Source organism: Aythya ferina (assembly GCF_964211825.1).
Source record: "Aythya ferina genome assembly, chromosome: 11".
Taxonomy (NCBI): domain Eukaryota; kingdom Metazoa; phylum Chordata; class Aves; order Anseriformes; family Anatidae; genus Aythya; species Aythya ferina.
Window position 1 is genome coordinate 16,628,357 of NC_140307.1, and position 14,772 is coordinate 16,643,128.

Here is a 14,772-nt window from a genome sequence, read left to right on the forward strand (position 1 = left end):
GTCCTGCAGGCAATGCAAGTTACACAGGTGCAAAATTTAAAATTTTAGTTTTCAAACAGCAACACCAATACATTAAGATCGTACCTGTTTTTATTAGGTATGATACCTCTTTCAACTTCCTTATGATTCTTTCCAATTCGAATTGCCAGCCATGAACCCAGTTTGCCATTGTACAGAGTGTCCACCACCCGGAACACTTCACCTTTGTTGAAACTTAGTCCATAAGGAGATTCTTTTTCATATTCAAAATGAGTTCTGATATAGAAAGAATCCCCTACATCAGATTCCACAATGCGACGATAAACTTAGAAAATAAAAATAAAAATAGTGTTAAACAAATTCCAGTGGTTTCCTACAGCATAACTATTAACAGCAAACTAATGGTTTCAAGTCAGCTTTTGCTGTCAGAAATTTGCTAGTATAAGCATAATTCAGTTCCTTGGAAGGAAGGAATCTTACTATGGAAGAAGTTTTTAAGTACTCATTTTTAACAGTATAACTATAACAGACTATCCAGTTCCTCCAAACATTTAACACCAATGCTTTTGTGAAATAATTTTTTTGTCTCTCCCTAGCCTCTAACTACTCAATATTAGCTGCATTTTTCATCTAGTTCCAAGCAGCCTACTACATTTTTCTGATATACAAGTACTTACCATCTTTTTTCTTCTGTGCCAAAATGGTTACTTCTTCGCCTTTAGGGAGATCAAGCAAAAAAAGGACAGCTTCCTCTCTGATGATATTTGTGAAGTCTACGTTGTTTACCTAGCATCAATGAAGTAATCAGTTTGATTTCACAAACATTATAGTAGGCATGTAAATATAGAACTAGAAATTTGCATAAATGTATTGCAATGGTTGTTTATTCAGTTTAACGTACACACAACAAGTGCATGCATCTCAAGAAGCCTCTTGTACCTCTAAATAATACTCCTTGCTTATTGGAAAATGTATAACTGGAATATAGGTAGCTACTCATTTTGACTACTTTAGATCAATGTTATGGAGCATCTGGAAACATCAGTAACATCAACTATAATATACAGAACCCTGTGTGAGAATCTAGTGAAAGAGTAGTTAAACGAATTTTCTTCGAACTGAATTTAGTCTAAGAAACTAGATATAAAACATAAACCTTCCTAGCAACAGTACAATAACAGTAGATTTTATTGCTAGCTCATCTAATAAGTATGAACAAAAATACTGTACGAACTGCAGAGGCAATCTATTTGACGTTACAGAACAAAAACCTACTTCAGTGTTAACAGAATATTTATTTATAAATGTTATTATTTTTGACATACCCTGAGAATCTGGTCTCCTTCCTCTAGTCCTTCTTTCGCTGCAGGGCTGTCTTCCAGAACACCAGCTACAAATATGCCAACATCATTGCCACCAGCTAGTCGCAAGCCCACGCTATCTCCTTTTCTGAATTTTACCAGTTTCATGCTTGGCCTAGAGATTTAGAATACATTCCAGTTAGAGGTATACTGTAAGATATTCTGGTAAACTGAGAATGAAGACATGCAAATAGTTTGCCTGTTACTTCAATTAGAGGATATTAAGCTATGCATACCGTTAACTGGTTATCAATTGCAGCATTATACAACAGACTCACTAGCAGCACTTGAAAGTAACAAAACTCACAGTATTTAATTGTTTAGTGAGGTTTGGTCTTATGCTGATAGTGTTTCAGGTGAGGTATTTCGGCACTCTTCCCAAAATGTTCCTCCTTTGAAAGAAGCATACTGGCACAAAGATCTGTTTTTGCTCTTTAGAGAGCAAGACGAACATTTGAGACTACCTAAACTAGAATCTACTCTCATGTACACAAATGATCGTAAAGTAGATCCAGCTGGAGTAGAGTCACTGGCACATCAAGACTTAGCACATTTCTGTAGTTTTCTTTATTAATTGCTCTCCAGTTATTTAAAAAGAAAAGAATTTACTAGAGTATCTCTCCTCTCTCCAGACATGGGGATAAGGCGGGAGGGATGGGGGGTGCCCAGGGAGAAACGATGCAAACACTTTGCACAGTTGACAACTCTAACTGCTCATTCCTGCACGAAATTAACGAACTTAAAATTGTTTTATTACACAATGTGAGTGCTAACAAGGCTCAGGAATAAACCTAAATTTTTCATCCTACTCCTTTTTGAACAAAAGCTTCAGGACAATGTGATGACTTCCCATTAGACCATTTATGTTATGAATTATTCCTAACTTATGTTACTCGTTACCTTGGGAGAAAGCTTGATTTGCACAAGACCAGGTAATCAGATTCAAAAAGAATTTATAGTTACATTACCGGAGCATTCCATCTTCATGGGTTGAATTAGGTAAAGGACCATCAGATGGACTGACTGGTAAATCCACATCTGGCTGACCTCCTTGTGCATACACTGGCTTTGGTTCTATTAAAATATAGAAGACAAACATCCATTTAGTCATTTAAAGATGAGAAAATAAAGCCTAACTTAATTAAGAGCTTGATCACATCTTCAGTAGTTTTAAGTCTAACCACCAATCCACTTCATAATAAAAAATTAAATATTGGAAACTTAAAAGAACAAGGACACTCTTTCCCTGCCATGCAAAATGGGGCAATTACTGGCCTAATTACTGCTTCAGTAAAAATCCACAAATTTTCTTTACACTTGGAATATTCGAAGTATCATAAAACTGCAAGAACTAAGAGAATTTATGCGCTCTCAAGACCACTTTCAACCCTGCTCTTTCCTACCTGCATATGCCTAACATAAAACTTTCCTCCCTTATAAAGTTACTTGGATTTTTTAAGCCAAAACACCATAAACACTAGAACTACTGCTCCACACCTTCAGGCTGGCAGACTGCACTTTTTATTGGCTCTCCTTAAAGGTAAGTACTTACTATGACTCTGCTCCAGTCACTGGGAGCAAACTGCCACTGCAGTCTTTCCCCCAGTGGTGAACACCCTTAGTGTCTATTATGGGTATACGGTTGCTCTTGTTACAAGAATTTACATTTAAAGCATTATCTCAACACACTTTAAAGAAGCTCATTTCAATTTACACTGGCTTCAGACTAAGTCAATGTTCCTTTCTGCTTACTCTAACTACCAATAGACCAGTTTGAAATAGGAAACTTCAGACAATTTGGTAATATGCTCTTTCTAATGTGATTTTGGCCTTTACCATATAGCATACCATAGCATAGCACTTTACCTTTAAGTCTTTAATTACCTGTTCCTAACCCAAGACTTTGATGATGCCTCTAAAAAAAATGCTCTCCTTCTACCCTTCTTGACTCAACCAACCATGACAGACTTCTTGCCTTTAGTCCAAAAAACAGTCACAGAATCTGCCAACTACTTTTCTAACATTTTCATTACAGTCTTTGAAAGAGCCTCCTAATTTCCCTAGAGCTTTCTTGGAGACTATTAAAGGATTATGTGCTTTATTACACCATTTTATTTCACACCATGTATTATAACAAGTTAATTTCATCTGCAAATTTAAATATTATCTTGATGTACTGGCCTATGACTTTTTTTTTTTTTTTTTTTTTAAAGACATCTCCTCTCATACATGATTTTTCTCCACATGCTTATTCCCACTCACTCAGGAACAGAGCACTTCTTTATGCCTACTACACAACAACAAACCACCAGAGTACTTACTAATTGTGTGCCAGTGCCTCCAACCAATTATTTGTATATTACATTGGATTGAAAAACATCTTCAGAGGCTCCTATCCTGTCTGGTTTTGTATCATGCCAATTATTAATTTTCAATACATTATCGAAATACAGAATTTATCTTTTGAATCCAATCATAACCTTTTCCTATCTTGGCAAATTAAGACTTACTTCACTTGCATCTTTGCATAACATTCTTACAGGAGGTTAACTTCCTATGGCAATTTTTTTCATAATGGCTGCTGCATTAGGAAACCTACTGTTCTCATTTTCAAGGCCTTTCAGAGCCTATCAACGTCACAACTACTTCAATTCCGAATACTACATGCAGCAGTCTCATTGCTCATCCCTTAAGTCTTCAAATGCTTTCAAGCTTGAATGTGCTTTTTCTCATTCTATACAGCCTTTCCAGAGCAGCTCCTTCTAAACTGTCTACACAGCTCATCTTTCTCCACTTACAGTTTCAATGAATGGCCCCATTCTGTAAACCATAGGGAAAAAAAAAAAAAAAAAACACAAAAAAAAACCTTCCAAGTCTTTGTGCTCAGAACAATGTCCAATCACCATATCATGGTATGGTTTTTCTTTTTAACACTAACTGGCTTTTACCCACTGTCATTGAGTTTACTCCTCCACTTTCAAAAAAGGAATGGGATTTTGTTGTTTCTGTTAGTTGTACTGCACTTTTAAAAATAACTCTTGGCCCATGACTGTCATTATTAAGTGCCACAGTGAAAACATATTTCAGAGTGCAAGTTTCATTTGAGAATGGTCATTCTAAAATGGCTTAACTAAATCTTCATTTAAATTTACTCTGCTACCAGTAACTTGTAAGATCCAGCCTACAGCTTGACTCTCAGAAGAGATCTATTATAGCCTTGCTCTAAAGAAGAGGACAAAAAACTCTTTATACCTAACACACACAGTCAAAGCTCTAACCAGTGAAGTTTGACCACTGTATAATGGGCAGATGCATCGGCTTAGATTTTCAGGACAGAAACCCTGAAATATAAATAGGCTTATGATTACGAAGACCATCCGTATTCAGCAATAAAGATAGATAGAACTTCTAAGATTTCAGAAATCATTCCACAACTATGCAGTGGGATGCAGTCTCCACTGATCATTTATTCTCAGCAATATGCATAATTATGTTTCACATTTTTACCTGGAAGCGGTGGTGTTTGCTTTTCAGTTCTTTCGCCTGCCACCTCTTCCATAGTTTTAGAAATATCATCTGCATTCTTCACAGGCGTAGAGATGGCTCCTGGTTTAGTTGTTCTTTCATCTTCTCGGCTTCGAAGACTATATTAGGAAAAAAAAGATTACACTCTGCATGTAGAATTATTTCTACAACCTAAAGCTTCTAAGACTAAAGAACAAATCTTTCTCACTCAGAAGTTCGTATTTGGCAGATAAGGAATAATTGATTACATATTGCTCTCCTAGGTTATTACAGTGTTGATATTTTTACCAGTCGAAAACTTAAGCATTTTGTCCCTAACTTTACGATAATTGCTCTCTAGATAGAGCTATTTCAAAAGAGGAAGGACATCGTAAAATGGAGTACTGTCTTCACTGTACCCTGCTTCAAGCAAGTATGTCGTACATGTGGCCTGTAAATCCCACAATAAAACGAGAACCAAAAGAAAGAAGGAGAGAAGAGCAGTTATGATCCTTCACCCCTCCCTGTAGAGGTCACAGATTTTCAGACTTGAGGCTTTGCTATGATCACACTACTCTCTGGTCCTTTGTGTGGCAGCTGTCCTAGAACACAAGTGCCTGCCTGTGAGGCTCTTGGTACAGCTTTGCACAGATGAAAGGTAGAATACAAACACACCTCTGACTTCTCATCCTTCAGAGAAGATGAGGCCCTCAACCCACAGCTACTATATATCTATTGCACCTGAAAGCCGAAGAGAAATGCTTCTCAGCCATCCTTGTTTTAGAAAGAAGACAACTGGTCTCTTACGCATTTCCACATATGCTTAAACCATAACACATAACCAGAAGGAATATTTGACAAATGAGAAAAGTCTCTTATTCTTTACACGAAGGGAATATCTAAAGCTCAAAGAACTCATTTCTTATTCATTTAACTCATCAGATCAAGTATTTTTATTATATAGAGGTTACTTTGCTACCAGCTGTACCATAAGAGAACTGAACAGAATATATGCTGTATGTTGAAATGTTAGCAGTTACACTACCTGTTGAAAGAGAAATAATTTGATTCGGTTAGAACAGAACATCGAAAAGCAGCTGGAAAATCAAAAGTTAAATCAGCAAGCCAAAGGGAACAGCCCAAACATGTATTCTCTACACACACATGAAGTCATGAGACCCTCAAAATATCTATCAAGTTTGTGAAAGTTCACTAATAAGCAAGGCTATAAGAAACATCTGAGAGGAATAAGACAAGCAAACCACAACTGGTTAGCTAGTATTATACTTGATTGTCAGGAAGTGGAAAGAAGAGGTATATTTTATGAAGACACCGATACCTCAGGTCAGTAGATACAAATTTCTCTCTCATCAAGGAGAGATGGGGAAGGTGTTGGAGAGTAAAGTCTATCAATACTAACAGCTAGATGGTGCTACTGGGCAGTGATGAGTATCAGCCTCCACAAAGTACAAATGTATCCAAAAAAGTCCATTACAAGGACTCCGGACTATTTAAGCAGAACCAGTACTTTAACAGTTAAATATGACTTGAGGAAAAAAAGCAAACCTAGCCATCGAAACCTTGCTTGAAAGAAAAGAGCAGAAGTAAAGATCTAAATACAAGCACAATGTGCTTTCATGTACAAACATGGAGTCTGAAACATCACAGAAACCAATCTTGGCTATTCACCAAGAAGATAGATATATTAAGTTATATTAAGACCTTCCACTACTTCTTCCCTTTTGTTTTAAAAGGCAGCTAAAAAGAAAAAAAAACTGCAATCCCACATTAATCTGGGAAGACAAAAGACATCTTTACACTGTAAAGAACCAGCTCCTTATAAAGAGTTTGTAAACACAAGGAGAGTGGCCTAATATTCAATAACCTCTTCATTATTGTTTTTATTATTATTTTTCAGATAAACCCTTTTGGCACTTCTACAATAAAGAAAACTGATGGTAACCCCTTTTGGTTAGAATATTAGACCTAGGCAAAACGAAACAAAAATAAATTTGTTGTTTGTTTGTTTTTTTATTTTTTGTTCCCTAACTTCACCTGTAAAAGATTTTGGTACTCTTTTTCAGATTTCCAGCATGCATTCATTTGCACATAAAATTAAATGTGTAAGCTAAAAGTAGTGTTTTACTTTCAGTGTGAGACTAAGGTAAGACTGAATTCCTCATGCCTCTGAGAAGAGTTCCTGGCTTATTGAAAACAGACACTAACATTTATTTGTTTAAATGCCTAAGTGTCTTAAATGTATAAACAAGAAGTCCAATAGTAATAAGCTACAACTAATTCCCCTCATCCCTCCCAAAGATTTCTGAGTAATCAATGTTTGTGAATGAGATATTACATTTAAGTTTCCCTATGGGCGCTCTCTAACTGTTTTTCAGCATCTCCTAACATTTAATAGAAGGATTCCAAAACAGTAATATAAAAATAAGACAAAAAAAATACCGGAGTTACTATAGGAAGGCATAGTTCATTTTATATTTCATGTCCACATAGTCCAATAACACTTTAATTTTATTCAGCTTTTATAATTGCATATAAAATACCATAAATATGGAAGAAAAGCTCTCAAGAACAGTAACTCCAATACAGACAGAGTACAGCACCAGATAGTCAGGTCAATACCTGAGCTCATTCACGTACTAGAAGCACGATGCTCTCAGACTGTGCTACATCTCATCTGCTACTGGCAAATACAGTCTACCAATTAAAGTGCTTGCAAAAGGTCAGCTCTGCTCAGTGTAAGATCAAAGTTTAAGTGGGAAAAAGGTGGTAGAAAGACAGCTGTGATAAATCAAAATGGAAAAGTCCAAACAGCACAGGAGTTGAATTTCTCTTTGCTTTCCTTAAGTTGTCCAGTAAGTACTGCATCGGTTTGCAAGATGATACGGGGGAATGATACGGGGGATGCTGTCACTGTTTCTACGTGATGGAAACTTGTCCAAAACCGACAGCTGCGCTTCCCATGAGTGTAAGGTGTTGTTAAATGTTTGTGTGTTCTAACAGTACTGCTGAACATCTGTGCTGTGCCACGGCCCCCTCTACGTTACACCCCCATCCTCTTTTAATTATTATTTTTTTTTTTAACAAAAGCATGTCTAACAGGAATATTTTTAAATAACCTTCAGTCACAAAATGCAGTCACAGCTACAAATTAGTGTCATCAATTTTGGTTACTGCTTCAAAACAAAAGAAGACTGTTTGCAACACAGTAAGAATGTTTGCTTGCACAGAAAAATCTTGGAAAAATGATGTCAGGTTTTGTCCAAGTGTCTGGTTTTAGCATGCCTCAAACAGTGTATTCATGAGAAGACGTTAAGAAACAGGAGAGGCACATTGCTAAGTATATTCAAAATAGGGTTGATTTTTGTCCTAAAGTCCAGTTTTTCCACTTTTTTATTTTAAACTGAAAATGTAACAAACCTCTTGCACAACATAAAAGTTGACAGCTGTATTATGAAAGTCAGCCTCATCCTTCTCGAAATAATGACAATATTTACAGGGATTTCTTTAAGCTGCCACGTCTTTCTTGCTGAGGCTGAAGCATCAATCAGATCAGGAAGCATTTTTGCTATTCCAGTACCCAGGTGAGGAAGGCAGCACACCAATGACGGGTCCCTTAGTGGGACTTCTTTCAGCTGGTGGAGGGCAGCAGGGAGATGCTATTGGGCAGGCTTGGCAGCACCTGGCTGTAAATGCCACTGTTCAGCACATGTCACACCAAAAGTTCAACCATCTTACTTCCAACAGTAAGACCACTTAGGTAAGACAGAATATGTATGATACTTCCCTCAAGGTACATCCTCCAGCTTAGGATGCACAGACACCCCCGACTCCAGCTTTTTAAGTACAGTTCTTAATACACTGTACTGTTAAAAGTTACCTTAAGTTCTGTGAAATTCTATCCTGTGAAATTCTATCCTTAAGATACATTTTCCTCTAACTAAACAGTTTTCTTAATAATATCTTTCAAGTTGCACTTATCTTCCAAAACTGTAGTTCACTGTTAAGACATAAGCTCGGAGTTCTTTCTGAAAGCCAGGAGATATTTATACTATAGATTTTACATAGTACCCAACTTGGTATCAGGTGGCTAAAATTCTCTAAGTCTCTATAGCTACAAACATTTGCAGATTAAGTCCCTTCAACATAGAGGAACAACTAACAAGTGAGCTACCTCAATCCAAAGCTACCTCAGATACAAATCTAAAGCTAGCTTTTCATCCATGGGCAGAGAAATCTTCACATCCCTGTTGAGACTAGAAAAAGTTATTATACCCATTAAGAGTCCATCCTGATTTTGACGGATGATTTAATGTAAGCCTGCATACAGACTGACTAAAAGAACATCAGTAAAGAGCTGCGTTTTGAATGAGTTCACACGCTATCCATTTCCTTTACATAAGAATCTACTGGGTCCTTATGGATCTCTGGTTTCTTTTTAGGACTTGACAATGGGTAATTTATGTTTTCTGCTTACGGAAGATTACAAAAGTACAATTGGAACATGTCCTAGAATCTGAGTTTTAGAAAGATTGTTCAAAAGAGACATCACTGAGCTTCCCCTAGACTAAAGGAAACTACAAATGCTGCCTAATGCTTGGACAGGATGTTCAAGTAGCCATTGTAACGGAACTTCTATACACAGGAAAACTGCAGGCACACCAGTGTACCTACCAGTATGAAATACTGAAAAACTGACAACATTCAAGACCCTACCAGACACCGAAACACAAAACCTGAAACAAATATATTGGCAAATGTACTGTTTAGATGTGTACTCTACTGGTCACTGAAAATGTCAGTCTGCAGTTCAGCTTGTATGAAAAGACTGAGAAGATTCCTATGAATTTATCCTCATCAACATACACTTAAGTGTAACAGAGCATAGATATCTAAATAAGTTACTATCTTCAATAATTTTTCATGTCCTCCTTAAGTTCGGTTTGATAACTTTTCTTCCTCAGCTTTTTCTCAAGCTCTCTTCCCCAAAGTTTTCCATTATATTTTAAGCAATGAAGCAATGTTGCAAACAATCTACTTCTGCAGCAAATCTGAACTTGCACAAATTCCTACAAAAAGAAGCTGCATTTCACAGGTTCTTTACGTGGCTCATGGCCCAACAGATTTTCTGATCTCGAAAGGGCCATGTCCGACAGGAAGGCAGTCCATGCCAGGGTAGCTCCTGTTCATAAAGCAGATAACAGATGCATTCCGAGTTCAGATAACTTCAAAGTTCCTTTTCAGGAAGGATTTAATTCTTCTGACAGCACAGTCTGTAGGGAGGAAGTGACCATCTACCTAAGCCACTGTAATAGGACAGGAAAGCACTAAGAGCAGGATAAGTCAGTTTCAGTTTTGATGGATTTTTCTGCATCCATTTTCGCACTGCATTTTAAACGCATGTTAAGGAACACAGGCTTCACATCTGACAGGGCGTCATCACCTTCACTATCAAGCTTTTCAAGGTGTCTCCTACTTTAAGGTTATATCCATGCAGAAGGCAAGGTATATGTGCTGTTTTCCCCCTTGGGCACACAAAAGATTACAAATAAACAGTAATTAGGTGTTGTCGTTTTATGGAACAGCTGGCTGCAATTTGGTTTTCAGAATTTTTGGTAGCATTTTAAAGTCTTCAAATACAGGCTGTGAATTTGAGATTTGCAACGGATCAATTCTAGTGGTTTTTGCTCCGTCATCTCTATGTGCTCAAGATGAAGTTCTCTTACTATTGAAAGATTTGTTCGATTCAAAATCAAGATACTTTTTGAATTCTGTTGCTATCTAGTGTCCACTTCCAAAATCAAATTGCCCAAATGCAAAAAAAGGACATATTTGTTTTTCAAAGACTACGTTTCCACATGGCAGAATATTCTAAACCATACAAAACATGAAATCAGAAATGAGTCATTTAAAATTAGACTTACCTACTTCCTAGTTATCACATCAGTATCTCAGTATCAACTCAAATTTTAAAAAGTACATTACTAAAACTACATCTGCTGAGCAACACACCTTATTTTGCAGGAGTTAAATGCATTTTGAAAGAAAGTAATTTTTAAATAAATATAGTAAGTAAAATAAAAAGCTTATACCTAAACAACTCAGATTTCCACAATTTTACCCAGGTTGGACAATCAATAGGACTGTGCTACTAGTCTACTCAAGTAAGATTGTTATAGTTAATTTCTACATGAATCAAGATCTAACTGCATATGCCTCAGTAACATCTATTAATATTAGACTTGCATGGCCACACATATAACCATGTTGTAAGAACAAAATCACTTTTTTTTTTTTTTTTTTAAAGAGGGTAAACACAAGGATCTATTTCCCCTGAATTCTCTGGGCATTTGGATCATGATCAGCTGCATCTCTTGAGAAAAAGAAATCCATGTCACTACTACCATAATTCTGCATCACATTTGTCACTGTATAAATCCAAGCACTCCTACAAACTTAAATCTCACTTTAAATAGTTGATTTAAAAATAATACAATGCTGCCATCACCTGCCGTTGCTGGGCTGCTGTGGAGAATGTCTGGAATGGTCTGAAGGCTCTGACCTCTGGTCAGGAGATCGTGAACGACTGCGGCGGGGCCTGTCATGTGATCGGTTGGAATGATCTGATGCCAGCGACTGAATTTCTGAAATGTCTGTTAAATAAAAGTTGTTTTTTCATGAAATGATTGTAATTAAAATGGTGGCATGACCTGCTTAAATGGAAATAAGCTTTTGCAAAGATTTTTATGAAGATGCTAAAATCTATGTTTATTATTTCAAAAACAACTAAATAATACTCCTGCAAAAACAACTGCAAGAAAAAGAACTCTATCTTTTTCTCCACATTTAAGGTACAGATTTCAAACACATTCAAAAGAATTTACTCACATGACAATCCTACTCTGTCATCCTCCCCACCCTCCTCTCATCCCACTTAAGTATTTCACATTGTCAAAACACAAGGGATTCTCTGCCTTTGGAAATAATGTTTATACTCACCGTCTCTTTCTGAAGCATTAGCAGAATGAATACTGTCAGAAAGATCAGGGACGTTCAACAGCGTGGCTCGTTCATCTCGCTGAACAACCATCTTCAACTTGCCTTTGGACCTTTCTATTAGTGTTTTTGCATCTGCTAAGGACATATTTTCTGTCACTGTGCCATTTATCTGGAACAGTAAGAAAAGCACAGAAACTTACTGAAAAACACTGAGTCTCCAGTAAGGATGGTGTTTTTCTGTGTGATGATATTTAGAAATACTTAGAGATTTCTCCAAAATGCCATAGTTTACATTGAATGCTATACAATGGAAACCTACATCTCATCCAAACTGTAAGAACATAACACAGAAAATTATTTTCAAATTTCAAAGATAAAACATCTACCATATGAAGCTCTTTTTTTAAAAAAAAAAAAAAAAAAAAAAAAAGTTATGCTTTTTACAACTAGCATCACAGTAGAGTAAGAATGGCACATTTTTCTGTACCAGCATTTGTGGCAAAACCTTATTAACAAATTTTGAGATACAAAACACTGGCTGTATGTATTATTACAAAAATCACATTCATCTGAAAGCAAGTTTTAGCATTGCTCAACAGCATCAGTCCACAACATTATACTGTGTAACCAAGCACCTAGGTACAAAGTCTTGAACCATCCCAAACAATTATTTATTTTTAATTATACATTTACAAAAGGTTTCTTTGGTTACATAAACACTAATTGTTCAAGTAAGACTTGTGGAAAAATACTTAAGACAAAAAATCGCTTTATAATTTCTCTTATACAAGAGGATTTATACTTAGATTTATTGATCCTCAAAGTAAGTTCATTGTTACACATCATCTACTAACAATAATTATGCTATGAAGTGATGGTTGATTCTATGAACAATTACATTAATTAAATTTCTCTTTGTGGTGGTGTGTTCAATTTACCATACCTTCAGTACAACATCTCCTTCTTGAATATTGCCATCTCTTGCTGCAAGGCTATCCTGTGATATTTCTTTCACAAATATGTGGCTCGCCAACCGTAGACCATACTCTTCATATAATTAAAGAAAAAAGAAAAGAATACTGATTAAGTTACAGTAAAGAAAAGGAAGATGTATCTGAAGATTTGCAATACTGCTTTACAGAAGATTTGAACTGTGAACAGCAACAGAAGAGTGAACCTGGCACATGAAGGACTATAGTAGAATTTCTCTATATATTTACCATTATATCAATTCTTTTCTTTTGACTCTGCCTATAATAATAGATGTTGCTTAATAGTTCAATTTATATGCTACATACAGTTTTTCCTCTTTCAAACTAGGAGGACACGAAGACTCAGCTAAAATACATAGAATGTACAAAGTCACTAACAGAAGTCAGATGCACAATTACCATTTGTTTACACTATGTAATACTTTACCCTTTACTAAGCACATATTTTGGAATATGAAAAATATCACTAGAAACACAACAGCTGTTTTCAAGTTTTCAGCTAGCTACTTGTAAAACTGGCAAGCAAACTGTAACAGCACTGTTCATCAAGTCCACGAAGCCCTTACCACCGCACTGACTGATGCATTTGGCCTTTAAAAAAAAAAACACAAAACAGCAAAGGTCTTAACAAGAGAATTCTGGAGAAGTTACCTTCATTCTTCCTTGATTTCACCAGTGTTACTTTGGTAGGTTTTGCAGGCTGACTGGAAGTAACTGACCTTCTGTCAGATCTCGGTGATAAGCTTCTCTCTCTGCTTGCGCTTCGGTCTCTTACCCAGCTCTTCTCGTGCCTTCTGTTGGAACTGGGACCACCACGGCTGCTTCTTGGATCACGTATCTCTTCATCATAGCTATCGTCATCATTTTCAGACACTGGTTCAGGTTCCTGTCGAGCTACTGGAATCTGAATTTTCTTCATCCTTCGGATAGTCTACAACCAAACATCGGTATCAGCCCCTGGCTGCATTGAAGCATGTCTCTTGCGCCTCCTAATTCTACATTACCACATTTAAGTGCATACTAATGGGTTTTATATCACATCGCATGTCATATGTATGTCGCAAGTACATACACAAGTCACATGTACATACACATATGTACCTGTATATATGTAGCCATATACATGTACACATACAAGCCAAAATTCTGCAAGCGCAAAAACACTCAGTGAATGGTGCAAGGTACTTAAAGGAATCAAGTCCTACAGAGAACAATAAACTACCTGCAGAGCTCATTACAGAAGTTGGGGAGTGGGCGGCATGGGACAGGACAGGACACAAGACTAAGGGACTCGCAGCTGTGGTTAGGCTACAGCCTGCACTCCGAGCTCCCTGTGTCCTGTACCTCAGGCAACTGCAGGTGTGGGTATCAGTAGTACAGTGAGTAAGCAGAAGCATGCAGCTCTGCATTAAGTCATTTTCCTAAATGACTTTTTAAACCCTAAAACCTTGGGTTTAAAGTTATTTTACTCATGCCCTTTTTTCCCCCCCATCAGCTTTGTCCTTAACCCAAAGACACTCCTCTGTTCAGTCTTTTAATCAGTACAATAAAAATGCCAACTCAAACTTTTTATTTTTACACACACACCCCCAAAAAAAAGGAAAAAAATGAGGGTGGGGGGAGAGAAATACATTTCAGGAAAATCCTATTTTTCCATTTGTTATATTATACAAACATTAATCCCAATGGTGTTTGACTTGATGCATTCATTCAAACGGAAGTGACTAAATATAAACTTTATAATCCTACCCTTACATTGCAAAATCACCACACTGCACTCCACATAAAAATACAGTTTTATAAGATAAGAGAAATTCAGATGAATTTTGTACTTTGCAGCTTTTTTCCTAAAGTAGTGCAGTAATTTCTCCAGGATCAAAACATAAAAGAATCATTCGTCTTTATTCTGCAACTGTAGA

The 14,772-nt window shown here is 36.6% G+C and overlaps 1 protein-coding gene across 6 annotated transcripts in view; it reads right to left on the reverse strand.

Annotated features, from left to right (window-relative positions):
- Positions 1–14,772, reverse strand: part of TJP1 (tight junction protein 1) — a 159,631-nt gene that overhangs the window by 21,542 nt on the left and 123,317 nt on the right. For all 6 annotated transcript variants that reach the window (XM_084531665.1, XM_084531663.1, XM_084531662.1 and 3 more), the window contains 9 exons: positions 13,505–13,784; positions 12,805–12,908; positions 11,862–12,030; positions 11,371–11,515; positions 4,848–4,984; positions 2,309–2,414; positions 1,305–1,455; positions 657–765; positions 85–304 (listed from right to left, as the gene is read on the reverse strand). In XM_084531665.1, coding sequence (XP_084387791.1) covers positions 85–304; positions 657–765; positions 1,305–1,455; positions 2,309–2,414; positions 4,848–4,984; positions 11,371–11,515; positions 11,862–12,030; positions 12,805–12,908; positions 13,505–13,784 — 1,421 coding nt within the window. The remainder of the gene's footprint in view (positions 1–84; positions 305–656; positions 766–1,304; positions 1,456–2,308; positions 2,415–4,847; positions 4,985–11,370; positions 11,516–11,861; positions 12,031–12,804; positions 12,909–13,504; positions 13,785–14,772) is intronic.